Source organism: Oenanthe melanoleuca, chromosome 5, assembly GCF_029582105.1.
Source record: "Oenanthe melanoleuca isolate GR-GAL-2019-014 chromosome 5, OMel1.0, whole genome shotgun sequence".
Taxonomy (NCBI): domain Eukaryota; kingdom Metazoa; phylum Chordata; class Aves; order Passeriformes; family Muscicapidae; genus Oenanthe; species Oenanthe melanoleuca.
The window spans coordinates 56,768,456-56,796,418 of NC_079339.1; the positions used below are offsets into that span (position 1 = coordinate 56,768,456).

The following is a 27,963-nucleotide window of genomic DNA, read 5'->3' on the forward strand; positions in this document are numbered from 1 at the left end:
CGGGCGGAGGCGGCGCCGCGGCCGCCGCTGCTGCTGCCGGGGCGGGGGACACAATGGGCGGCAGCGGCGGGGCGGCGGCGGCGGCCGAGGGGCGCTGAGGGGTCGCCGCCCTCCTTCTTTCCCTCCGTGCCTGCCTGCGGCCATGGCCACCACGGCCGAGCTGTTCGAGGTGGGTGCGGGCCCCGCGGGCCGGGCCGGCTCGCTGAGGGGATGCGGGGCCGCTCCCTGCGGCAGGGCGGGCGGGTGCGGGGCTGGGGCAGCGGGGCAGCCGCGGTGCCGCCCGCGGGGTGCGGTGCCCGCCCTGCCCTGCCCTGCCCTGCCCCGCTGCAGGGCCTCGCTCCCCGCCGCTTCCCGGGGCTGGCAGCGGGCGGGTGACAGGGCCACGCCAGGCCCGGCCCCCGCTCCTTCTGCCAAAGGCACCCCCTTGTCTGAGCCCGGTGCCGGGGAGTCAGTGGGGTGGAAGGGAATAAGGAAATGACTTTGCGCTCCCTTTGGCCGCGGAAGGAGAATAGCTCAGCCAAGGCCACGCAGGAGCCGGGCAGGGGTGGCAGGAGTCTGTCAGATCCTTCCCGTGGAATTACAGAATGCCTCAAGCTGGAAGAGACGCACCGGGATCGCCTCCCTCCTGAAGGGAGCCTGCAAGAAGAGATGGGTGGGGGACTTTTTACAGGAGTGTGTGGTGACAGGGCACGGGGAATGGCTTCAAACTGAAGGAGAGTAGGTTTGGGTTGGATATTAGGAAGAATAATATCAGCCTCTGGACTGTGAGGGTGTGAGGCCCTGGCACACAGCAGCTGTGGCTGCCCCTGGGTCCCTGGCAGTGTCCCAGGCCAGGCTGGACAGGGCTTGGAGCAGCCTGGGACAGTGGAAGGTGACCCTGCCATGGCAGGGGGTAGAACGAGATGTTTTTTGAGGTCTGTTCCAGCCCAAACCCTTCTGTGATTCTGTGCCTCCAGCTTCTGGCCTGGACTGTGAGTTCTCATGATTAACCTGTGATAAACAAAAAGTGTGTGGTGTCCCCTCTTCCTCCTCACAGGGACACCGTGTCATCCCCAGGTGTGGTGTATTTGCTCTCCCAAGTCACTCAGGAGCTGGTTGTTCTGGTGGGTTATCACTGGGACTCACTCTGCCCAGCCTTCAGGAAAGAGTCTTCCTGTTTCTCTGGAAGAGCCTATATCTGGGCTTTATGTAAATGCATTGTGTGCATTTGAATTTATGAATCACTGTGATGGCACACGAGTGTTATGACTCACATCTTTTGGTTTGCATAGCTTTAAAAAATAGCAGGACTAAAATACTGTGTTCCTGTAGCTGGATGCCAGATTTGTACCCTCCCCACACCATTTTAGGAGCCCCTTGATTTCTCAACATGATGACTGTTGTGTTCTTTGTGGGGTGTTGAGTGTGAGGTAACTCGAATATGCAAAGAAAATGGTGTGTTTTGGCATCTTTGGGTCGTGCAACAACTTTTTCCATTTTGCAATAGCAGTAAAGATGAAATTGCAAATTAGGTGAGACTTTTGCCTGGAGATTGGGGCTAGAAATTATGTTTTCCAGCATGGAATCCAGTATTTCTGCCTCTCCTGCTTTCACTTCTCTTTCACTCCAAAGGCGAGAGAGTTTTTGTTGATGTCCACTAATTTAGTGTTGCCTACTTGGTTAGTTAGAAATTGCTGCCTTATATAAGAACATAAAAATGTGCTTGTTATGGGAGTAGCCCTTAGCTGTCTGCTGAAGGTAGAATTTGATTACCATATTTTCATGAGTGTGTGTTCTAAAGTAAATTTCAGTACAGATATGGGAAATTGTATAGCAGGATCTGTGCTGCAAATGGACACAAGGATTAAATTTTCCCTCACATTACTTAAAGCATAATTACCAGTGGACACTTCTAAACTGGTTTTTAATTTGGCTGGGTCCAGTGTAGTTTCATTTGTAAACACCAGATCAAACCAGGTTATCACCCACTTCAGGCATATCTCTTATTAAATCAGGAGTATTGGCTGAGTGGACGGGATCACTTAATTCATCTGGAGCCAGAGGGAAGTTCAAAGCTGAAGAAATTGACTGTTGGGGCTCATCTGATAACAGGCAAAGGACTTGCAAATGACATTTGTAATAGCTGATTTTCAGCAATTTCTGCAGAACAGGATAGGAGACTTAAAATAGGAATTAGGCTGTCAGCTATGAGTAACCCTGTTATCAAGATAGCATTTTAAAAAGCAAATGTGTATGGAAAGTACACTAAAGTGCAAACTTTTGGATCTGCAGTGGAACCTGGAAAATCATGTCTTAGATAGACACTGTTGAACTTTATTTATTCCTTATAAATCAAGTAGATTTCTTTTAGCACACCCTCTGTGGAAAATTGGAAGAAAAAAATCTCATTTTATTTCTCTGTTGATCAATATCCAATGCTGTTAATATTTCTTAAATAATACAGGGCAGGATTTATATGGTTAAAATAAGTGAAGGACAGGCCTGAATGTAAGTGTTCTTGGAAAAACAGGTATTTTCCAGGAAGGAAGCTGAAGGTGGGCTGTGTGCACATGCACTCAAGGAATATTTAGAGGTGTGTAGAGGCATGATGGGTGGAGAAAGATTGGCATTATCATATTTTTTGGGGTTCTGTGGCATCAGATTTCCTTAGGAGAAGAGGCTTGAAGAGAAACTTTGTAAATGTTGTTTTACAAAAATTAAAAAAAAATATTCAAAGCCATTATGTGTGTGTAGGTGAATTATCTTTTAGTCTGAATATCTGAGGAAGGGGGAAATGTAGAAAATGTTATCTACAAACACAGACTGTCAGTAAACCTTTTATTCAGGGTTCTTCCGTACTTGGCTTTATATCCTTGTAACCAGAGCTGAATCACAGGATCTTCAGAGGAAAAATTGTGGATTTTCATATAAAGGAGGAGTCCTGCAAAGAGCCCTAAGGAAATTGTGAAGCTGGAGGCCTCCCCTGAAGGGAATGTTACTACACTTAATGACTCATTTCTCCTATAATTAAATTACAAAAGCGTTCCCAAACTTTTAGATATCAAGATGGCACAAGGAGGGAATTTATACTTGGCGTGAAAACGTGGTATTGTGGCTTTTGATGAAAAGGATTCTTGTAAAGGAAACTTCGTGTTGTCTATCAGGAAGGACTTGGTTAAAGAGATGAGTGACTTGTAGGGAAATTGTTTTTATGTGGTATCAACCAGTTATTTTTGAAGTTTGGCCAAGGAGGCTGAGCACAACACAGTTTCTTGAGTCAGTCTGTGGGTGAGGAGTTACTGAGTGATAAAACTTCTGCCCTGTCTATCAGGATTCAGCATGTAACAAAGTATTTTTAAAAACCTTTTATCTTCCTGGCTAGTGGCTGGGCCTGGCTGGATAGGGCATAATTTGTTTATGAGGAAACAGACCTTGAACGGGCAATATTTACTTTTCAACCCTTGATTTTACTTATGAAACTAACTCTGTAATGCTGTTTTCCCCCTCCTTACTCCTTGTGACAGTTTCAGACATATTAGTACAGTAACCAATGTAATACCTGTTGAAATCTGGTTATTTTTTTTATTACTATTTTCATTTTTTTTAAACCAAGTTTTATCAAAACACTGGTGGCATTTTCATCAGATACCCCTATTAGCCAGAGCCACTCCCAGCTCTGTTTTGGGTTGTTTCACACTTTTAGAACTGTTGCTTAAAATTCCTGTGTTTTAGAAGTGCTGATGTTAACATGTAATCACTGCTGCTGAAGTGATAAATACGATTTTTATTAATGATGCAAGTTGGACTTTGTTTAGGGTAATTTAGTATTAACTATATGATGAAGTGTTTGAGCTGGTATAAATATTAGGCCTACTAAAATGGGAGGTCTTGGTTTTATAAACGAGACCTCTGCCTTCAGAAAACATTGCTGAGTAGAGAGATAATCTTAACTCTTTACCCTTGAGTAGTGTTTTTATGGAAGAACCAGCAAATATTAATGAAGAAACTTGTGTAACCTTGAGTTTTTGTATCACTCATGCCTTGTTTTTTCTGCTTGTGGAAATCAAATTTATGCTCTATTTTTATGCCTTTTTTTCCTCATTTTTATCTGCTCTGTTTCTGCAGTAGCAGTTTGATGTTGGTTTGCATCCAGTGGCATCTCGTGATGGGTTTTTTTGGGCTGGGTTTTTTGGTTAGTTCTGTATGTGATACCATGGTGTGAACAGAGAGTTGAATAACTGTAAAAAATTCTTATTTTGCCACGTAATTTTTATAGATGGATTTGCAGATGAGTTCTCTGATGTGTTTTGCTCTGCAGCTGGTGGCTGGCTGGGGTGGTGTGACCTCTCAAATCAGCTGCAGGGTTCAGGCACTTTGGAATGACAAGCCACAAGCTCAGCTGCAAAAAATGTCATTTAGAGCCAGCTCTTCAGAGACCTGCAGCACATCCTTTGCAAGCAGTCTGATAATATCTAAACTTGATGCTCCAACTCACCATATTGAAAGTAGACTTCTCAATAATAAATATGTAAGCCCAAGATGTGAATGGAGTAATTGTCAACACTGTACTTCAGAGTAAAGCTTCTAAAGACTTTCAAAATGAGGTGTGAGCAGCTGCTGAAGGAGCAGCCTGCTGAGCACATTGTAAAGGGCTTTTCTTCTGTGGCCAGGAGCCTTTTGTGGCAGATGAATACATTGAACGCCTGGCATGGAGAACACCTGGGGGAGGTTCCAGAGGTGGAGAAGCTTTCGATCCGAAAAGGTAAAAAATCAAATTGCACAATGGTCAAAGTGGAGGTGTCTCTAATTGTCCTGTTTTATCTCACAGATAATAACAAGCCTGTGTGTAGTGGTGCTGTGTGTCCAAGGAGGTTTTCATGTGGGAGAATTGCTAATTTGTGACCATGAACCAATTATTCAGAACTAATTATTCAGTAACAAGAGTAGGAAAAGTCTCTTTCTGATTGAGACCTCTTGAATGAAGAAGGATTGATGTTGTTTGTGCTTGTCAGACAGTTGCTGGATTCAAGCATAATATGAGGCTTCACTGCTATGACACTTAAGCCAATTTAATGAGTTTCTTACTTTAGTTTCCTGAGCTGCCTTAAGACACAATAGTTTGTAAATAAAAGGCACAAAAAGGTAGAATGGCAAGAGAGGCAGCTCTGGGGATGAGATCGCGTGATAAACTAATCTGACTTACTAAAATGTCAGAAAATTAACCTGACACAGTCAAAGGACATTTCTTCTGGAGCACTCTGCCTCTTTGGAGGCATCTGAGAAGAGAAAGGATACTGCTGAATTTCTAGCAAGATGCTGAACTCTTGACATTCAGTCTGAGGCCTGTACCCTCTGCAGACATGATTTAAGCAGGAAGAAGCCTGGAAATACACAACATTGTTCCCTGGAGCCCTTTCTCCACACTTGTGCCCAGTGTATACTCCAGTGTAGTTTATTTTGCACCAATACTGACTAAGTTTAACAGATCTTCTGCATTTCTGCTGGTTTGCTTGTGTGAACTTCTGTGAGGCACTTCCATATTTTTCAGAACAAGAAGGCAAAACCTGCAACAGTAAATATTTTTCTTGTGCAGGGTGCCAAAATTAGTATCAAAAAAGAAACTGATATTTTGGTGTCTATTTTTTGCTTTTCTGTTTTTAGAAGATGCTGCTTTTGTTTGCTAGAAAGAGTTTTTATTTCTTGTCTGAAAACCTGACCAGCAGCTGCTTCTTTCCTTTCTCATTATATTGAGCAGTGTTGCTGAATAAGTGCTGAGTTGACACAAGCCTTGTTTAAAAAACAAACCCCAGCCTGAATCAATTTGTTAAAATTAATAGAGACTGCCTGCATTTTTCTAGGCTTTTGTTTGAAAGAATGCTTGGTGTCACTGTTTAAATTTGATTTTTAATATACTTGTGTAAACTTAGATGTGTTCCTTGTGATTTTCTGTGGAATCTGCTTGCTCTTGGGCTTCTGGCAAGCAAGGAGTGAAGGACAGGAGTCACCAACATCTGCCTCACTCCACTTTACTTTAAGAAGTTGTGCCTTCAAGTAACTGACTGGGCTAAAAGTCTCTTCTGACATTAAACCTGGACAGCAAAGTTCTGAAATGTTTCAGATGTTTTCAGTTCTTAGCATCGGTTTTATTGCTGTGGAGGATCTGGGACTAATCCATTCCTTGACCAGTGACTGGGATATTTAGAAAAATAAGAGCTGAAAATAAGACTGAAATGGGACAGAATGGACAAAAACAGGAATGAGAGAGATGTTGAGAATAAAATGAAAGGAACAGAGGGAATTCAAGAATGTATTCAGATGTTCCGTAATTGGGAGGAGTAAAATGTGAGTCTGAAAGAAAAGTTAATGATGGGAAAGGGCAGAAAAACCTCTCTAAAATGGGTATAGGAAGAAGTGAAGTCAGAACATTATGAAATTATATCTGTATCAGTTACTTATTAATAATTACTTATTGTAATGCTGATTTCTAATTTGTAACATGTACAGTAGATAATATTTTTCTGTTGTATCCCTTACACTGAGAGGATTTAGTGGCCTAAGCTTTCTTTTTCCATATGAGATTGATTTAGGGAAGATGAGGATGGAGGGATTTCTGTATCTGTGGCAGAACCACATTCTTGAGTGATTGATATTTTGGTGTTCTTCTCTCCTTTGGCCCACCATACACAGAGTTTTTATGTTAATATGCAACCAGGGTGATGTAGCTTAAAACAAAATTTTAGAAACAGAATTCTTCTAAAATATTCTGTTATATATAAAAATATTATTATTTTCTAAAATATTTAAATTTATTTATTTATTTAAATCTGCAATCTGGAAACATTTCTAAGTTGGACATGGTTAGATCAACCTTGTATGCAAGCTGCTTTATTTGAGGTGTTTTAAACTCTTCAGAAGAGAATGTCTTTCAAACTAAAGTCGGTTTTTCTGCATTTTATTCTAAATCAGATTATTGGAAGAATTTGTAAATCATATCCAAGAATTACAGGTAATGGATGAGAGGATTCAGAGGAAGGTGGAGAAATTAGAACAACAGTGCCAGAAGGAAGCAAAGGAATTTGCCAAGAAAGTACAAGAGCTGCAGAAAAGCAACCAGGTAATTCTGAAGGGTAGAGTCAGTGGGAAGCTGTGCAAGTTTTCAAAGCATAACTTTTCTTGGTGCATGGTGTTGCTGTTTGAGATAAGAATAAAGAGGGTTTGATGACAATTTCTCCTGTCAAAGGAGGCTTATCTGCATGTTCCATTAATGAGTGTTAGCACTGCTGAAAGTGGGGAGTCTTCACAACAATTGAAAGGAAGACACTAAACTTTGTGTGTTGTGTGTAATTAATTAATTAGCAGCTCTGAGTAGCTCTGTGATTCTGAGATGCAGCACCTGCATTCACTGGGCTTCTTGCTGAAGGAAATCTTGTGTTTCCTGAAGTACATGAAATGGAAATCATGATTTTAGTGCCTGTGTTCTCCAGGTTGCCTTCCAACATTTCCAAGAGCTGGATGAGCACATCAGCTATGTAGCAACTAAGGTCTGTCACCTTGGCGACCAGCTGGAGGGGGTAAACACGCCACGGCAACGGGCTGTGGAGGCTCAGAAGCTGATGAAATACTTTAATGAGTTTCTGGATGGAGAGCTGAAGTCTGATGTTTTTACAAACTCTGAAAAGGTAAGAGCTGTCAGCGGGATGAAAGCAGTTCAAAGCAATAAGCGGGACTGCCCTAATTACAAGCTGCTACCATGACTTACCATGGTCAGACTTCAAACCACTGAGTGACTGACTTGTTAAAGTTTCATTGTTCTGAAATGTAAATTAACAACACTGGGCTGCAGATTGCTGATAAAGCATTTGTATTCAGTGATGCTTAATGTGGCAATGTTGGCATTTTTCATTTTATGAAATTATCGGAGATTTGGGAAACGCTGGGAGGGCAACTTTGGAGTGCAATACAATATCTGCCTCTTTCCTTTGAACCCCTTCCTCAGATCCATCCTGTAAAGCAGAACGTTTCTGAATGCAACTTCTTTGTGCAACTTTGCTCTGTTGGGTCAGTCTACTGGCCTTGGATACCTTTTTGTCACAGCATGCCTTTGGGCTTTGTATAGTCCTGTGGTTATGTCTCCACCCTTGGAATTTAGAGGAACCAGGCAGGAAAACTTCAAAGAAATGTTCAAGCATTTTGTTTTTCTTGTGCTTCAAGAGTATGTTCATGAAGCAAATACAATCTGAGTGGTGTGACAAACAGAAATAAACTGAAGGGAAAAAATCCAGCTTTAAGCAAAAGGACATATTGGATTTCCCAATGCAGTTTAAGTAAAGTTGTTGGTTTGGGTTTGTTGGGATTTTTTTTTTTTGTTGGTGTATCCTGAAGAGTCTTCCTTCCCTCTTTAAAGTGTGTGCAGTGATATGGTTGTAGTCAGGAAAAAAATTATAATAGGTGGCAACAGCAAAAACTTGATTTGCACATTCAGCAAAAAAATATGTGCTTGAAATGCAGCTCATGGAAGACCTGAGAACAGGTTAATAGTCACCCCTTCCCCACTGAGCTGGAGGCATCTCTCAGGGAAATGAAAAGCTAATCATTTTATATAATTGTATTCCCAAGGAGTCACTTGTACAGTGACTTTTGATTCATGGTCTGTGGATATATGGTAATTGCCAGTTGATAGCTGCCCCTAATCCAAGAGGGAGCAGAGAAAAACTTCGCTGATTTCCAAGGGAAACAGAAAGGTTTGAATATGGTGGAAGTTCTGTGGACAGCCTTTCCCAGAGCAGCAAATTTTTTTTCTTTTCTTTTTTCCTAAGGAGTAATAAAACATGCATTTTACAAATATGTAATGGCAGCATGGTGAGTAACAAGTTAGAGAATGATATTTTGTCTGCTCGAAGAATTCAGTTTTCACTTTATTTGTAAGTGAAAATTTCATGATACATCCTGTTGGAGGACCAGAAAAATTTGGTAGATAAGTAGGGTAAACCTGAAAATTTGTAAACAAATGAGTCTCTTTACACCCTAAAGAATAATAAGATACTCATCAAATCTGGAGGAAGACAAATGTAAAGGCCTTAAGACTTGAGCCAGTCTGCAGGGGAAGGGTGTGGGAACACAAACAAGAATTTCTGGATACAAGCTATCTTACTGAGACTAATTTCAGCCTGAATTCTTGAACTTTTTGCCTCCTAGTTTAAACAATAACTTGAAGAAGTGTTTGTAGAAGAGCCTACCCAGACAGGACTGTTACATCTTAATGCATCTTTGTACTAAAAATACTTCTAAAGTAAGAGATGGTAACAAATATTCTTAAATGAGAAACCTTAGTGCATTTTCAGTGTCTTCTGATCTTCAAACTGATGGGGGTTTTAGATAATGTTGTGGAGGATGTTATGATTTTTTGAGCTCTGCCAGCCCTCACAAGTGTGGACTTTTCTTTGAGATATTGAGGGGATAGTGGGAAAGGAGAGAGGCACAAAAAAGAATATAGTACAGTTGTGTTCTAATTGATACTTTTCTCAATAGTGTCTTTTCTTAAAATCTGTTGGATTCCTTTCTTTCCCTACACTCCATTTGTTGCTTCCCACTTTCTCCCAGCCATGCTGAGCAATTTCTCACTTACCTCTGTGAAGGTTTTCCTTGCTGGTTTGTCCTTTTCTGTGCATTGTGTCTTCATCCTCTGAATCCTTCTGATTTCCCTTGTGCTGTTAGCTAACCAATCTTCCTCGTGTGCTGAAGACTCTTGAAGTGAGCAAATCACTCCATTCAACACAATTAAATTATCAAAATTATCAACAGCTCACTTGTTTATCATGCAATAACATTGTTCTGCTTAATATGTTTACTATTACTCTTATGTCCATTTCTATGTTTATATTCTGTACTTAATGTTATTTCATCATACCTTTTCACTTGTGCATGTTTTGTGTTAAAATTCTCACTTGCCATTGTTTCTGTGATTTTTCTGTTGTTTTTCCCCAGATACATTATAGCCTTTAAGATGTATTTTACAAAATCGATATTTTTTTTTTTTTGTTTTAATGGTTTACAGAAGCCTGATTCAATTAAAAATTAAAGATGTCCTGGTTTAAGCAGAGATCATGGAGTATTGATTTGTCATGGTTTCTCTTGTGCATAGAAAAAGTCCTGAATTCAATAAACTCTAAGTTTGTTAACAGCTATTGTGGGAAGAAGAAACAAAGAAAATGTTGTGTTTGTGGGATTTGTTGGTTGTTTTGATTTTGTAGCTTTGGTGAATAACTGCTAATATTCAGACAATTCTATAGATCCCAGTTGTTAGGTATTAATGTTGCTGCCAGCTAATAGAAATAACTGCTCTTTCATTGGATTTATTTGAGGAGTGCAGCAGCTTCTGCCTTAAGAGGCTATTGTAAGCTGACAGTTCAAAACATAAGCTGCTCTTAATAGTCAGAATGGATACACTTTGAGTGCCCCTATTTCTGCTGAACAACCAGCCTGGTGTGATGCCTGTGCTCTCTATTCTTACCTGTGTGCCTGCTTGTATTCTTGAAAAGTTTTAATCCAGCCTGCTCTAAGTGGTGGCAGAATAGGATTTCATTACTTCCTTCCCTCTCACTAATTGGAAGAGCAAGATAAACTGCATATTCTCCATGTTGTCCATTGTGTCAGCTTATAAAGCTTTTAGTCATCAAATAATTCAGGTTGCAAAAAACCTCTGAGACCTTCAAGCCCAGCTGTTACCCCAGCACTGCCAAGGCCACCACTAAGCCACGTCCCCAAGTGCCACATCCACATGGCTTTGAAATCCCTCCAGGGATGGGGACTCCACCACTGCCTTGGGCAGCTGTGCCAGTGACAACTCTTCCCATAAGGAATTTTTTCTTAGCATGAATCTAAACCACCCCTGGCACAGCTTGAGGCTGTTCCTTCTCTTCCTGTCCCTGTTCCCTGGGAGCAGAGCCCAATCCCCCAGGCTGTCCCCTCCTGTCAGGGAGTTGTGCAGAGCCACAAGGTTCTTCCTGAGCCTCCTTTTCTCCAGGCTGAGCCCTTTTCCCAACTGCTCCTCATCAGATGTGCTCCAGCTGTGTCAGGTTTGGCCCAGTCAGCACTGCTTTGAATCCACTAAAGTTCAATTGCAACTAGCTGTGTCCCCACACTTTGGAATTTGGGTTGTCTATCATTTTATTCAGCCTAATGAAGCAGTAACTGAGCACAGCTCAGATGCACTTCCTGTGCTGGCTGATGGTGGAAGAATAATTGATAAAAGGTCCTGCTGCCCAGAACAGAGCACAGATTTGCATGCTATGTTTCCTATTTATTAACTTTTTTATTCATGCAGCTATTCTTATTTTATAGCTGATTAATTACCTGACTTCCATTCATGATTTTTGCTTTGGATCTCAGAGTTTATAATTTCTAATACATCTTAACATTTCTCCTTCTTTGGGATGCTCTGCTTTGATCCCCTTTTCCCCCTTTCTCTCCTCTCCATGCCAAGCATGGTCATGGCTTTTTTTGGTATGAGCTGTTTGTCCAGACAGCTCACACACCTCCACAGAGATCCCCAGTGGGAGCATGTAATGTGACTTTTCATCCTATTTTGACCTATATTACTTTATGTTAAAGAAAAATACCTTAAGCATCTTAAAAGTACATATGAGAACTTGAAGGGGTTGATCTCTTCCACGGGTATGTCAACTCAACCAGCTTTAGAGATAAGAACTTTGTGTATGAAAATTGGACAGTGCAGGGGGAGGAAAGGAACAGCCCCAAATCAGACCTTCTTTAATGACTGTCATATTTTCCTCTCACCAGATTAAAGAGGCAGCTGATATTATTCAGAAACTGCATTTGATTGCACAGGAGCTGCCTTTTGACAGGTAAAAATGTATCTGAACATCTTTTTAAGGAAGTAAATCTTGGCACAGCTATGATTTTTCTGATGCTTCCCTTGTCTCCCCTTTTGGTGCTGTGCTTAGTGATTCATGGAGCTTTTGAGCTGGATTGTGTGCTTATTTCTCTCTCCTCTATTCTCAAATTTGTGTTCATGCACTCGTGTTGTGGGATCATCTTTACATACACATCCTAAACTGCTTAACAGACTTTTAATGGGATAATTTTGCTTTGCTGACTTAATGCTAGATTTGAATGAGATGCTTGTAGGTTTTTAGGGATATAAAGCAGGGAACTTTTCTGTCGTCTTTGTGCTGCATGTTTTCATTTTTAAGCAGAATGCCTGCTGTTCATGAGCCAGGATGCCTGTGATTTCTCATGTGATGTGGATTTGAATTTAATCACGCTGTATTTTTTTTTTTGTTGTTAACAGGTTTTCTGAAGTAAAATCAAAGATAGCAAGTAAGTTATCTATCCAGTTCAATCCACATTGATGTATTTGAATTGTTAAAAGATGATTAAAGAAGTAAGCAATACTGTCAGTATTAGAGTTTTTGCCTGAATTACGTAGCCTGATGGGTTTTTGTTGTTATCCCCTTTCCAGGTAAATACCACGATTTAGAGTGCCAGTTAATTCAAGAGTTTACCAGTGCTCAGCGCAGAGGAGAAATCTCCAGAATGAGAGAAGTAGCAGCAGTTTTGCTTCACTTTAAGGTAAAAACTGAGGGGTTTAATTTAAGTACATGAATAAACCCAAGTCATGATACAATAAGTGCCTGTTTTGAGTGAATGTGTTTGCGTGGGCACATCCCTCATGTCAGATAATGTGTAACTTCAGGACTGTGTTCAATCTGAAATCAAGTGCAGGGGGATAAAGGAGGCAGATGAAGGGGATTGGGGGCAGCATCAGTGGAGAACTTTCTAAGATAATCTCTTCTTGCATGGATATGACCTGACTTCCATACTTGAGAAAGAATGTTGAAACTTGAGATGTAGATCCACATGTAGAGGGGTGGTAAGTGGAGTTATGTTAGATATGTAACAAAAATGGGTTTGGAAAAATTATGCTTTAAATGAATTCTGGTTTTGTTGTTTTGTTGTTTTTTTTTTTAAGTAACTTTTTCACAGGCATTGTATTTTCCTGTTTTTGCTTTGTACTTAAAGCATGAACAACCTGCTCTAACATGGAGTTGTTTGGCTGCTTCCACAGGGCTATTCCCACTGTGTTGATGTGTACATAAAACAGTGTCAAGAGGTAATGGACTTTTTTTTTTTACATTTCTTTATTTACATTACATTACTGTTTTTTTTTTTAGTCCTATAGGTTGTTGTACATATATTCTAAAATGTGCTTCTCAATCCCTAGGGTGCATTCCTGAGGAATGATGTCTTTGAAGATGCAGCCATTCTCTGCCAGAGAGTGAATAAGCAAGTTGGAGAAATCTTTAGCAATCCAGAGACTGTGCTAGCCAAACTCATTCAAAATATCTTTGAAGTTAAACTTCAGGTATTTCAAATTTTATCCTGTTGAAGTTCATTGAGGACCCTCTTAATAAAAATATATTTTATCTAGTAATAGCAATTAATGAGAATTTACAGTATTTGTTACCTTTGTAAAAGGGTGTAGAATCAACTCATTGCTCTGTAAGAATTCAGACAGATGATCAAGCCCATATCAAATAAATCTGCTTGTGCTCTGAGTACAGAGTGACTACAAGTCCTCAAACTCAATATGTAAAATTATCAGGGAATTGCTGTAATTGGGTAATTCATGAGATGCCATACACGAGTTTGATTTCTTCTCTGTGCACCCTACCAAGAATATGTCAGGAAAAGAACTTCCACATTTCATATCTTTAATTTGCTCATTCTTGGATTTGGGTGTTACGTGTGAGGCTAGCATTGAGTAAGTGAAAATGATTTATGTTGTGAATGCTGTCTTGCAGCTAATGCAATATTTATTAAAATCTAGAATAATTGAAAATACTAAGTTTTTCATCCTGCAAATACACTTACTTAAGTTCTTAAAGTCAACAGCATGACTTTCATTGCAAAAAGCAATTTCCCTGTAGATGTTGTTCTTATAGTGTTAGATTGAGCTTATGTTTCAACCCCAATTTTGTGTGTCAGTTTTGAATTAGTATTTTGTGGTAAATAAAACTTTTATCCAAATATTCAGTGATAAGAAGGCTCTAAGCTTGTGTCTGCTTTGTGTATTTATTATGACAAGCAAATATGTAACCATCCCTTTGCCTACTGACAACTGCTGAAATGCCCTAAGACCTCTGGTGCTTTTGATTCTTAAAGTGAAGGGATTTTGTTTTAGTTGGTCAGAGGTATTTTCAAAGCCATCTGCCTTTTGTCTTTGCTTCACACATTACTGTTTTGTATTATTAAATCACTTTCTTTTACAAGTGCATTTAACCCTCTCTGTGGATAATGCAGGAAGTGTAAATTAGAGATTTAAAAATGAAGAAGAGATGAATTCCTTTTTAGTAAGATACACACTTTGCAGGAAATTTCATATAATCTGGGAAGTAGTGAGTGCAGCCTGTGATTGATCTTCTAACTGGTGTACCAAATTTTGCAGAGTTATGTGAAGGACCAGCTGGAAGAACACAGGAAATCAGATGCAGAACAGTACCTTAAGAATCTCTATGATCTATATACAAGGTATTTATATATCAATGCTGAAATTACTGGATTGAAGCTATTGGAAAATAAACAGATTTATTGTCAAGAAAAAGAAGCCAAAAATGTAAACTTCTCATAAAAGCTGAGGTTTTTTTTGTCTATTAACCTTTGCAGTGATGGGTTTCCTAAGGAAAATTTTAAATGGCCATTCTTATTTTCAATGGGTATTATTGTGATCTTCAAGAGTAATTTTAAAACTGTGCAAAAGCCAGCCCTCCCCATCTCACTGGCAACTTGATTGCAGTGGTGCTGTGTGTAATTAAACATGAATTATGTGAAATTTACTTAAATGAGAAACTGCTCCAGGCCTTAATCACCATCATGGTTCTGTTGTGCTGTGTACTTTACAAATGTGTAATGCTGTAATTCATCCACATTCAACCTTTTCCTCCCCTTCCCTTCTTTGTTTCTTTTGCCTAAAGAACCACTAATCTGTCAAGCAAATTGATGGAATTTAACTTGGGTACTGATAAGCAGACTTTCTTGTCTAAGCTTATCAAGGCCATTTTCATTTCCTACTTGGAGAATTACATTGAGGTGGAAATTGGCTATTTGAAAAGTAGGAGTGCTATGATTCTGCAGCGCTATTATGATTCCAAAAACCACCAGAAGAGGTCCATTGGCACTGGAGGGTAAGTTCCTTTTGGGAAGTTTTGTAATTTTGAGGTGGAAGGGAGGTGGTGAGGGGAGGAAGGCTGTTTTTGCCATGTCAGGTGCACAGTGATGAAGTGCCAAAGACCTACAGCTTTTTATAATTTGCTTTTACTTTGTTCTGCTCAAAAGTGTGTTGCTCTCAGTACATGTGAAATGTACTCAGTGCATGGTATTTGTACATACTGGAAATGAAAAATACCAGTTAAACCTATGTTTCAACTTAGGATCCAGATCCACAAAAGGACTGAAGCAAAACTAAGGTACCTAAAGCATGTATATGTGTGTATCTAAAAGCATACATTTTTTTTCACCTGCCCAGGTCTTGTGGTCCCCTCCCAAGACCTAGGAAGGGGAAAAGACCATAGCAATGTCAGTGAGAAAGCTCTTAGTGAGCCCAGAAGATGCAATGGACTTAGAGAAAGGTAAAACAAGACTTCATTATCCTCAGGGTAGAAAAACTAATGAAGGAGTAGTGAGAAATGGGATAGGAAGTATTAAAACTTGTGTGAAGCAGAGGTGCTAAGGCTAGTGCACCTCTCAAAGAGCTGCTGGGTTCAGTGTGTCAGGAGTGAGGAATGATATGGAAAAAGCAGCAGTGAAGTAATTAAAAAAAAAGCAAAGATGAAAATTTAATTTTCTTGGGGAAAATTAAATTTATTGTAGTGTGTAACTGTATGGGTTGTTTTATGCATGGAAATGTGTTGAAGCATGCTTGACTAAATAAAGAACTGCTGAGATAGTGGATGAGGATGAGAGGATTTGTGGGTGTGGATGAGATAGGAAGTGTTTGGAAAGTGCAGCGTGGCAGAGTGGATGGAGGCTAAATTTCTCCAGAGAGCAGAAGTGCTGTAGGATTCCAGTGAAATCACTCATCCCACAAGGGCAATAGCTGCTCCCATGTGTGAATGTGCCATTCCAGAACACAGCTGACCATGGAATCAGAGGTGGTAGTTTTGCATTTACTGGCAATTTTTGTTTTGAAAGCTTGCAAGACTTGTCTTAATGCTTGCACATCCTAAACTGTGTCTTGGGTCCTGTTTTTTGAGTTAACAACTAAAAGATGCTAAATTATTGTTGAGTTTGAGTACCAAAATTTCCACCTGGTGAAATCTTCTTGGGGTTTATCTTTGTTCCAGTATTCAAGACCTTAAAGAGAGACTAAGGCAACGAACAAACCTACCCCTGGGGCCAAGCATTGACACACATGGGGAAACCTTCCTGTCACAAGAAGTGGTGGTTAACCTTTTGCAAGAAACCAAACAAGCTTTTGAAAGATGTCACAGGGTAAGTTTGCTTCCTGTGGTCTCCCTTAGTGGTATAATTTTATGAGATTAAGTCTTGAGCTGAAGTTTTTGGTTGAGGTGTGATAGGAAGAAGAAAGGACATTGTCTAATTGTCTCATGTTTTTTATGGAAATGGAGCCACAGTGGAAGCTGAGGGTTTGTTTTTCCATGTGGATCTAGTTGTAATTTGTGAGTATTAATGCTGACTGTTTTTGGAAGAAGTGGGGATGGTTAAACCTACTGGCTGCATTGCTTTTCTTACTAAATTAGACCCCAAACCTGAGAAACCTTTAGTGTGGTTTTCTTTTCCTGCTTTAAAAATACACTGAATAGTTCAACAGTTGTTTTCCTGCCTTCAAGTGTAATTTCTTCTTACATTAGTGAATGATCACCAATAAAATGCTGAGAGGAAGTCTTAAACATTATTTACCTTGGTAACCCTCTACAGTTCCTTAAATGCTTCAGCCTAGCATGAAAAGGTATTTTACTTCTGATTAAATTGCTGGTTTTACTGCCTGTCAATCATATTTGTCTGGTACTTGGTGTAAATGAAAACCCTTGAAATTTAATTGCAGATTTAAATGTGATTTTTTTTATTAGCTAAACACACTGATTTCTAGGAAATGTTAATTCCTTTAACATTCTCAATGAGCTTAGGGCAGAAAAACTTCAGATATTTAGATGTTTTAATATTTTATAAACTTAGTGGGGCCAAAGACAGAGCAGGGTACAGACACAGGGCTGTTACCTGCACACCCTTGGGATCACCACCCTGCTCAGGGTGAGAATCAGTAACTGTAAGGCAAACAGATAATTATTTTTCTCAATATCATAGTTGCTAGAAGCAGTTGTTAAATTCATGACATGCACTGGTTTTTCCACATGTGCTAACCTTTTGTTTCTGCCTTTCTGTTGGGATCAGATTTAATATAAATTATTGTAAAAAGATTGTATTTGAGTGGAAACCCCAATGGATCTTGGCATGTAAGGAGATTTCCAGAATGAGGGTTTTAGAATGTAGGGGTTTGTGGTCAAAGCAACTCACTGTGCAAAAGAGAAGTTAGTCCCTGGCTAACTAATTGTGGTATTTATGTCACATAGCAGATGTGTGCAGGGTTCTGCCAGCTGTGACTGCTTTAGGAAAAATAAATTGGTCATTTTGATGTAGCCATATATTGAAACACTTCACTGTTTGGGAGTCTCTGTTGTTGGGTTTTTGAATTTTTTGGGGGGAAATACAGCAGAAATATTTGTGAGTGTTGCGTAAATTACCTGGAGTTGCAGTAGTAATCTTTCTTCCTCAAAGCTTTATAAAAGTCTTCACCTAATTCCCTAAGAACCAAAGCTGTTTTTCCTGGGTACAAAAGCCCTGTCACGTTTTTCTTTAGAAAAGGGATTTACTGACAGGTTGCTGTCCAAAATCCCACATTGCTTACAGCTCATCAAAGTCCAGATGCTGAGTGTAAATGTGGGCATTGCTGCACTTAATAAAAGTGTTCATGCTCCATTGACTCCAGCTGAACTGTGCTAAGTGTAGCCCAGGTTCAGCTGCATTATTTTTGCTCCAGTGATAAAAGAACACAAACTGGAGGTCCAGCTAACCCAGTGTCCTGCTTCTCACTGTGGCCAGTGCCAGGAGAGTATTAAAAGAATACAAATACAGGGTATGCATAGATTAATCTTTTCTGTTTACATTTTCCAGCATCCAGTGGCTTGCAGGTCAGGTACTTCCTGAGGCTGCATCTGGAAAACTGTTGTCAGGACTATTAATTAATATCTTATTTTATTATTACTATTATTATTATTATTATTATTATTATTATTATTATTATTATTATTATTATTATTATTATTATTATTATTATTATTATTATTATTATTAAAAACTGTTAATACTTTTACTTATTAGCATCCTGTGGTAGCTTCAGTTTACTTGTGAATGCTAAAGGATTTATTGATATTATAGGCTGTTCCTGAATAATTCTGTGCATGGATACTTTTCAGTTCGAGTAAAATTCCAATTATTCTGGAGTACTTGTTACATTTTAAGCTTATCCACTATGCAATATCCAATAAACTTTCAAATCTATGTAGAACTGACCTTTAGAATATTTTTTTTTCTCTTTCTTTAAAGCTCTCTGATCCCTCTGACTTACCCAAGAATGCTTTCAGAATTTTTTCTATGCTTGTAGAGTTCTTATGTACTGAACACATCGATTATGCATTAGAAACAGGCCTTGCTGGTGAGTAAAATATTTCCTGAGCATTTCATCTCCTTGGCCTTTCTGTGCAGATGATCTTTGCTGTGCCTTATTGATTTGCCTTGTTCAGGATGTGTTGGTTAAATTAAATCTGTTTTGTATGTTTGGGGGTTGACATTTAATGGTTTCTAAAGTGGAACTTTCACTTAGGGCATTAATACACAGATGCAAACGTGCTCCTGTCTTTAGAAATATTTTCATCACAGAAATGGGGACATCAGCATTCCCTACCTCTGTATTCTGTGTCATAACAGGAGAATATTTTTGTATTAAATCTTAATGTTTATAGGAATTCTGAGCTTGTTTATATATTCGTGTGCTTAGAGTGACAGTAAATAAGAAAACTGCTTGTTAAAGAAATTAAAATCTTGACAGTGAGAACCTGTCTTGTAAGACAGCATCAAACTCAAATTCTGAAGGAGTTTTTAAATTGGCTGCTCTGTTTTGCTTTCAGAAATGTTACCAGTAAAGTATTTCTGTGCTTGTTACCAATATAGCTACGAGAAGAATTCTATATATGGCACCGTGGTAAATTTTTGAAACTCTAAGCCTGTGATTTAAGCATTCATGGAAAAAATCTGCATATTTAAAAAGTCATCATGCTAATTATAAGAACTGCATATCTTTACAATTCTAATGAAACCTTCTTTGCTTTAGGCATTCCCTCTTCTGATTCAAAGAATGCAAATCTTTATTTCTTGGATGTTGTCCACCAGGCCAATACCATTTTCCATTTATTTGACAAGCAGTTCAATGATCATCTGATGCCATTGATCAGGTACCTTTGTTTTGATAAACATTTCCTCTGGTCTTTTTTTTTTTTTATGAAGAAAACAATTTTTTTTTCATTTCTCATCTCTATTAAGAGGAGTTTATGCTTGGAGTAGTTCAACCTGATATTGTGGAAGATTAAATATTATTGTGGGTGGGAGAAGAAGGGGAGTTTAAACAAATTGGTTTCTTTGGAAACAAATGGGAGAGGGTGAGCTCCAGGAATATTGACAAGAAGGAAAGACATATTGTTATTTGGGGATTTTGCTGCTGCATTCCAGGTGGGGCTCAAGGGGGTTTGTGGCTGTGCCCTTTTCCTGCTGGGGAGGGAAATCTTCACTGGATCCTTTTGGAAACAGCAAACCCAGAGATAAATTTGATTTGATATTTTAACACTGTCACACATCTTCTGTATTGTTGCAGCTCTTCTCCTAAATTATCTGAATGCCTTCAGAAGAAAAAGGATATCATAGAGCAAATGGAAGTGAAGCTGGATATGGGCATTGATAGGCAAGTAGAGATTCAAACTCTCTCTTAATCTTTTAAACCACACCTTTGTGAGAGATGTTAACTGGCCTTCCAAGCATGAATTATTCCTGAACTCAAAATTGGTATTTTAAATTTTTTTAAACAGACAAACATACATTGTGCATACGAAATTTAGATTTTGTGTGGCTAGAGGGTCATGTTTTCCATGGCAGATTTCTGGCCCAAAAATCCTTCTGGAAGGATGGTAAAGGATTTTGCTTATGTTAAAAGAGTGCAATAATTCACTGTTACTTTATTGTCTCAAACTGGTGTTTTTCTACTCTGAAAGAGAGAGAAATGATGATTGAAATAGGTTAAACACTTGCAGGATTTCCATTTAGGAGCAAGGTTTGACAAAAATAGGTTAAATGATTTGCTGGGATCTGTGCAGTGCTGTGGATTAGACCAAGTCGTGGAAGTCTGGAGACCTGGAATAATTTTGATTCTGACATTGACTTGCTTTGAGGTTATGACTCATTTAATCTTTTTTCTATTTCTCAGAATAAAAATGAGAGGATAGCTGTAAAAATTGCAAATTAAAATCACAGCTGTTTTGCAGCAGAGAAAAATAATAAACTAATGAGCTTAATATTAGGAAATGGAGCTGTTGTGTGATGCCCTACTTTTGGTTTGGTGTATTATTTTCTGCAAGTGCAAGGAGAAAGGTGGAAATAGGGGATGTAAAGTGGCAATTGAGATTTTAGCTGCTCCTGCTGCAGGTGACCTTAGAGGTTTAAACACAAAGTTGGAGAACTGAGCCCATAAGCTTAGATCTGGACAGATACAGATCAGTCATCAGTATTAGAGTGGTTTGTATCTGTTTGTGGTAAATAATTAATCTCTTAAAGACTTAGGAGAACAAGTCCTTGTCAGAAGACAATACATTGAAAGGCTTGTGGATGAGGAAATCAAAAAAACTTGTGTTTTTTTTTAAAAAAGAGACTAGTTTTGAGATGAACATTACATGTAAAATGTGTTTGTGGGGCTGTTTCATGCTGCTTTGTGGTGCCACTGGTGCTGTTGAGAATTGATTGTCTTGCTTAAAGGATAGAGTTTAAAAAATAAAGCAAATTTTCAAAACATTGATGGTTTCAGCTTTATCCAATCTGGGAAAGTCCAAGTGCAGCTTCTTGAAAACCATTCCCAGCAATTATCTACCTCAGTAAAAGTGATTTATTAGCCAAACAGAATTAGTTAAACTGATTTTCTCTCAGTATGTATTTTGTATAAACAGCCTTCTGGGAGTATTTATTCCAAATGGAAATTGAGGAGAATGCAAGATATTATTTCTTTAAATTTCTGTTGGTATGTGGGCTTGGAATGAAGCAAATCTGAAATGCAAGCCTGAGCTCTATGACAGCAAAAAAAGGAGGGTTTTTTTTCCTTCTCTGGTTATATGTATTCTTTTCCACCCCACCCCAGCTTGAATCCTTCAAGGCCTGGAATGTCCTTGAGAATTTTCTTTGGGGAGGTTGGGAGGATGAGAGGGGTGGAAGAGAGGAGAGGAGAGCCAGGGGGATGTTCCTGGCCAAGGTGGGTGCTGGGAGAGGTTTGCAGCTCTGTCACTGCTTTGCTGTTTGACCTTTGCTTTGGACTCCAAGGAAAGCAGGGCCTTGACCTTAGATAATGTTCTGAACAGATAAATCCTATAAAGGAGAAATAATTGATGCTGTAAAACTCCATTAGATTTCTGGGAACAAGAGAAATACCAAGCTCTTGCAAAGGAAGAGGTTTTTTTATTCCCCTCACCCTTCCTTTATTTTCCAAGTGTTTTCTGATGCTTGCTTCTAATATGCAATGTGATCTAATTCTGCTAAACTCCTTGGAACACTTCCTTCAGATTCTCTGCATTGAAGGATGCTGTCCAATTTCTCTGAAGAGCTGGATTTGAATGGATTACCTCACAATTAATGTGTTCCCTTTAAAAGCAGCAGACCAGCAGGCTGCATGCTCTGCTCCAAGACATTGAACTTGGAGCAAAGAGTTTAGGGTTTGTTTTTTTTTTTTTTTAGGGTTTTTCTAACTGCTTACATAAAATCAAGCATATCTCTATAGAAAAATGTTAGATACTTTTTTTTTTTTTTTTTAACTCCTCTTTGCTTTATGCTGCTTAGTTTTGTCCAGAATCATGTCAGTATATATAAATATAAAAGTCAAGGAAATGAAAAAGTTCCCTTCAAAATTTGAAGTCTGTATTTGTAACTTTAAAGGACACTGAATTGTATGATTGGGCAGATGAAGCACATCTTGGCTGCAGAGCAAAAGAAGACAGATTTCAAACCAGAAGATGAAAACAATGTTTTGATTCAATATACAAATGTAAGTAACCATCTCACCATTGTTATCAGGTACAAGATGCTCCTTTCCAAACTCTCATTAAACAATGTGTATTTACTTAATTTACTTCCATTTTGCATCAAGCACCTCCAAACTGTTGTGAACTATTTTCTCAAGCTGAAAAGGATCATGAGTAGTTTTTATCTAGTGTCAGACACAAATCAGTGGGTGCTGGAGGAACTGGCACATTCCTTCCCCTCCCAAGAGGCCCAAATTTGGAACAAGGCTTTTAGCTGATAATTGGCTTTGAGCTATCAGTTTCAGAAAATCAATTATCAGGTACTCTCCAGTTGCTGGGTGCTTTTTCCTGTCAGAATGGCAGGAGCATGGCAGAGCATCACAGGTGCAGCATGAACATTTTGCTGCACAGTGTTGTCTCTCCAGTGAGTGTGTCTGAATCCCAGCCTGGGGGCAGCTGGGGTGGCTCACATCAGGGAAAAGGGCAGGGAGGAGTAGGGAGCAAACTGAACGGGAAGAAGTGAGAGCATTCCCCAAATGCCTGCAGCCAGGTGGGAATGGGAGAAGTGCAGCAGTAGGTGCTCTGTGGGAAGGGTGAAAATCACTGTATGGCTGTTAATTTGGGTTTATAATTGTGACTCACAAGAGGCTTTTAATCACACACCCTTTTAGTGGATCACTAAATTAAAAACCCAAATTAAAATGTTCTACTCTGAACTGATATGAACTATAACTAAATTGAATATTTTCTTGCATCCATCTTTCTGCTGGCATTTTTGCATCTTTGTGTGGCAAATAAAAAGAAATGTGGAAAGTGATTAATTGGAGAATAAACTTTTACAACACATTGAGATTAAGTTAGTAACTGATGTTCAACTTACAACGTGGAAGAAAGTAGATTACCTCATTCTTATTTACTTTTTTATTTTTCTTTATCTAGGCTTGTGTTAAAGTGTGTGGCTATGTTAGAAAGCAGGTGGAAAAGATCAGGAATTCCATGGATGGTAAGAACGTGGACACGGTTTTGATGGAGTTTGGGGTTCGTTTCCATCGCCTCATCTATGAGCACCTACAGCAATATTCCTACAGCTGCATGGGAGGGATGCTGGCCATCTGTGACGTGGCTGAGTACAGGAAGTGTGCCAAAGACTTCAAGGTGAGCCTGTCATGAGGAGGGTTTTGAAGGTGTAGATGGATATTCTGAGACTTCAAGCAACTCTAATTAATTTCTGTTTTTTTTCCTTTGTTCCTCCTTGCCCACAGATTGCGCTGGTCTTACAGCTCTTTGATACCCTGCATGCACTTTGCAACCTTCTGGTTGTAGCCCCAGATAATTTGAAGCAGGTTTGCTCAGGAGAACAACTTGCTAACCTGGACAAGAACATCCTTCACTCCTTTGTCCAGCTGCGTGTCGACTACAGGTCTGCTCGTCTGGCTCGCCACTTCAGCTGAGAACATGGCAGGACACCTTGCACCTTTGGGCAGCCCCAGTTGTTAGAAAGCACAGGGAATTATTTCTTACCAACCATGGGTGTAGCTTTTGTGGGACAGTGACTGTTCAGGATAAAGCAGCAGCCATATTTAAACCTGACCTTGTAGAAGGCAAGCAGGTGAAAATCTGGATGATGTTTCATGTTAGCTCAAGTTTTCCCAGTGAAGAATTTCACAGATCTACTTGCTACTGATTTTTTTTTTTAATTGGAAACATGTTGGTGTAGGAGAGCAAATGGTGCATTGAAAGTATTTTAGTCTTCAGTATTGAATTATCAGATACCATTTGTTAGACTTGAACTACAGAGCATAGCGTAGGTAATGGATTACATAGACTAGACCAGTGTAAAAACATTCTTCATCAATTTTAATGACTTAGACTTCAGCACAGCTAATCATAATCAAATTATCTTTGATTGGTGTTTCTAAGTCATTTCTTTCATTTAAAACCTTATCCTGCTCAATGTAATTTCTTGCTCTAATTAATTAGCTTGGAATTTCTTTGAGATGTAGGAGTAAAACACTATGCCAGAAAGACGTAATTTATTCATTGTGTAGCATTCTAAATAGAACTAAAGTGGTGAAAAAGTTTTGGATTTTTTTATTTTTGGTTTCTTTTTCTTTGATTTATTTTTTTTTTCTAATGTAATAGTCAAGGGCCCACTGGAATGTACTGGCATTGTATGATCTGACATTCTTGTTTCTGTTTGATACCAGCACACTGAATTTTATATATGCTCCTGAAGTAAATGCAGCTGCCTTGCCTAAGGCATCCTTATTACAAGTGAAGGTGCCCATTGTGGGGTTACTATAAAAGAACTTTTTCTCCTGTCTTATTTTGTATGTAAATAAATTCAAATTGTAACAAAGTGAAAGGATAAAATGTAGCTCAGTTTTTCCTATGTGGCAGGAATGGCTCCAGCAAAAACCTTGAGTGGCAAATTCTGAGCTGAAGAGAATTGATCCTCAGTGCCTGAGCAATATAAAATGTTGAAGTGTGTGAAAGCTGCTCTTCCACTGATCATAACTTTGATATTGGACAGAGGCTACTCTGTGTCTGTTGTGCTCCAGGTTTATTCAGGGGCTCCTGGCATGGACCCACAGTGTGTATACAGTGAACTGAAGCAACAGCAGTGTTTGAAACATCTGGAGTGGCTTTTCCACAAGCAGCTGGAAATTGTTGTAAATAGACCTTTTTTTTCAGAGTGGGCTCTTGTGGAAGCCAGGTTGGAACTGCAGTGGAACAAATCCTTTCTAACATGTTCCTTCTACTGTGGGCTCAGCACATTTTGGAAACTTCTTTTTCTCCCATCTGCAGAGCAGCATTTCTGTCCATTCAATTTATGGGTTGGTCAAAGAATTTTGTTTTCCTCTTGTGTTAATGAATTCCCAGGTGGGGTCAGTATTGACAAGACTTGTTGGAACTTCTCTTGCTTAGCTGGGGTCTCCTGCTTCATTTTGGATTTAGAGGAGCATTCTGTGGGTAAACAAGGGATTGGATGCCAGCCTGGCTCACAGCATCCAGGGAATCTGGCTGCTCTGCTCTATTCCTTGGCCATGGCAAAGCCACAGAGGGGTTTGGACACTGGAGGAGGCACCTGCTTGTACTGCTGCCATTTTTGTTCCAAAAGCTCTGATGTGCATTCAGATGATACCTCTCTGTTACCTCTGTAACTGAAAGCCAACAATTTTAAGGCTGTGGTTTTATGAACCAATACAAAATCTTTCTACAAAAAAGAAAAAAAATAAAAGTGTCAATTTGCTAACACTTCAGAACAGTGAACATCATCTTGAGATTGCAGATCACAGAAGTGCTTCAGAATTTGTTGTATGACTGTTTGAGTTTTTTTAGGGTTGTATGAAATGTATTTACCATATTCCTTGCTTTATTAGCTGTGTTTTCCATGCATATGGTCAGTGCAATATTTCCATTATGCCTGTTAACAGGAGGCAGCAAAAAGTAGGTGAACACTTAGATATGTAAACTCTTCCTCAATAAAAAGAATTCCTTACAGATACTTTTTTTCATTTCATTTCCATGTTCCTCAAAGATATTTATACTCAATTGTATAAGCCCTTCTATTTAAAAGGAAAAAAAAAAAGAAGAATAAAAGTAATTTTACTGACCAAATTTATCACTGGTGTGAGCTTTCTCCTTCCTTTAAAAAACCTCCCCATGTACACACTGAAAGTTTCTTTTTCTGGAGAAGGCTGCATTGTCAGTAAGTTTATTTTATAATACAAGTTGGATTGGGATGGGGTGGGGGAACTATAATTTTCCCACATTTTTAAGTTTAGAGCTCTTATAGCATATAATTTAGAAAAATATTTCCAGTGGCTTATGAATGCAATAAAACAGTATCTAAAATACAAATATACCTTTTAATGTTCATATAATGAGTTAAAGTATTGCCTGTCTAATGTTCCCTCCTACAACATAGGCATTTATTTATCAGGCTGGCAGCCAAACCTGGGAGGGGGAGAGTGTGTGTGTGTGTAATTATGTTGTCTACAATTGGTGAAAATGGCTTTGCAGTAAACTGTTGTAGGCTGGAAAAGAAGCTGTGTATTTTCCAAGTCCTGTAATTTATTAAGGTCATTTGTTATTTTGTTCTGTTTGTGTGTGCACAGAGGGCAGGAAGGAACAATCCTTCACAAATAATGCAAAAAAAAAAAAAAAAAAGGGGAAACAACAGTGCTGGGAAATATAAGATAGAGAAATAGAGGGTAAGAAGTGAAGAAGAACAAAAAAAGGATGTGGAGAAGGAGCAGTTTTAAATGAAGGAGCACATGGAGGAGGAGGTTAAAATAGGAATGATGGAAACCTGATACACACATCAACCTGGGAGAAAAAGCAAGATTGGCATTGAATCTCCACAGCTGCATCCCACCCTGAAATGAAATCAGCCTCCAGAGGAGGGGGCTGGCTAAAATACTTGGCTCATTCATCTGGAGACTTGGATTCCACAGGAGGAGAATCCAAACCCAGCCTGTGTCTGCAGGGAAGGACAGGGACTGACGTTGAGTCTGCAAGGAGTGGAAATACATCAACAAGGTGCAGCCTCAGTGAGGGAAGGAGGATTTGCCAGAGCTGAGCTTATTTATGATTTTTTTGAAGAGCACAGTGAGCTGGAGGCAGGTGAGTGAGTGCTGGATTGGAGGGTGGTGTGATGGCAGAGGGCAAGCCAGGCTGTCCTGGCTATGGTAAGAGGACATGGGCTGGATTTGGGGTTGGGTTTTATTTTCCTCTTCACAAAGTCATTTCAATTCATTCACAGTGTGATGGAGTGTTGCCTGAATTGACTGCTCTGTTTCTGTAGGAGATTCTGTGTCCTGCAAAGTGCCTTGGTGAGGGTGAGACCCTTGAGTCCCTTCCTGGGCTGGGTGCACCTTGTCCTGACCTTCAAAACACAAAGTTCCAGGTTTCTCAATCCAGTATGTGCATGGCAGGAAACATTCTTAGTTCTGGATGTCACCAGAGCAGGAGGTGGCTCTTTGGATTGAGTTTTCATGGCAATAACTGCCTTAATTCAGATAACACTTGAGTTGAACCATGAGTTGGGAAATAATTTAAGACTATGATTTTTCTGTACATAAGAAGCAGATACCTAAACAATTGCTTGTCCAACTTTAAATCCAGGTAGCAGCCCTTACCCTTTGCCCTTGTCCCAGGAGCAGCAGGGAGGACAAACCAGCCACCAGCTCTCTGCTAGAGGACGACAGAAAGGCAGGAGCACCTTTCCTGTCCTCATGACCTGCTGGATTTTGGTTTCTGGGCATTATTTCCCCCCTACCACATCCTCTGTGGTAGCTGTAAATGAAGACAGACTTCTTTTTTTCCTTCTACATCAAGGCTGGCATGTTGTAGATTTTTTTCTTTTCCTGGTGTTTCTTCACCTGTTTTAAGGAGGGGAGGGAGGCAGATCTCCTGCCCAGTTACATTCACTGCTTTGCTTGTCCTTTCCCCCCTCCATTCTAATTTCTTTTAGTGGTAGGAGATTTCTCTACCACATCTTCTGCTTATCTTGGAGTGGGGAAGCAGCTGTGTTTGCCTGTCGACTTTTCTCTTGTGTGGGGCACAGCCCTGTGTCAATACAGCCCTCAGTGTGTGTGGAAACCTTGGTTTCTAC

The 27,963-nt window shown here is 39.5% G+C and overlaps 1 protein-coding gene across 1 annotated transcript; it reads left to right on the forward strand.

The window, feature by feature from the left end:
- The first annotated feature begins 6 nt into the window (after positions 1 to 6).
- EXOC5 (exocyst complex component 5) lies at positions 7 to 25,971 on the forward strand. The gene is made up of 18 exons (XM_056492873.1): positions 7 to 169; positions 4,650 to 4,741; positions 6,946 to 7,093; positions 7,464 to 7,658; positions 11,779 to 11,843; positions 12,290 to 12,318; positions 12,461 to 12,570; positions 13,067 to 13,111; positions 13,223 to 13,363; positions 14,447 to 14,529; positions 14,973 to 15,182; positions 16,341 to 16,488; positions 18,622 to 18,730; positions 19,406 to 19,526; positions 19,943 to 20,029; positions 22,258 to 22,366; positions 23,283 to 23,498; positions 23,606 to 25,971. The coding sequence occupies exons 1-18, from the start codon at positions 143 to 145 to the stop codon at positions 23,792 to 23,794; spliced, it is 2,124 nt and encodes a 707-aa protein (XP_056348848.1). The 5' UTR covers positions 7 to 142; the 3' UTR covers positions 23,795 to 25,971.
- Positions 25,972 to 27,963: the final 1,992 nt, after the last annotated feature.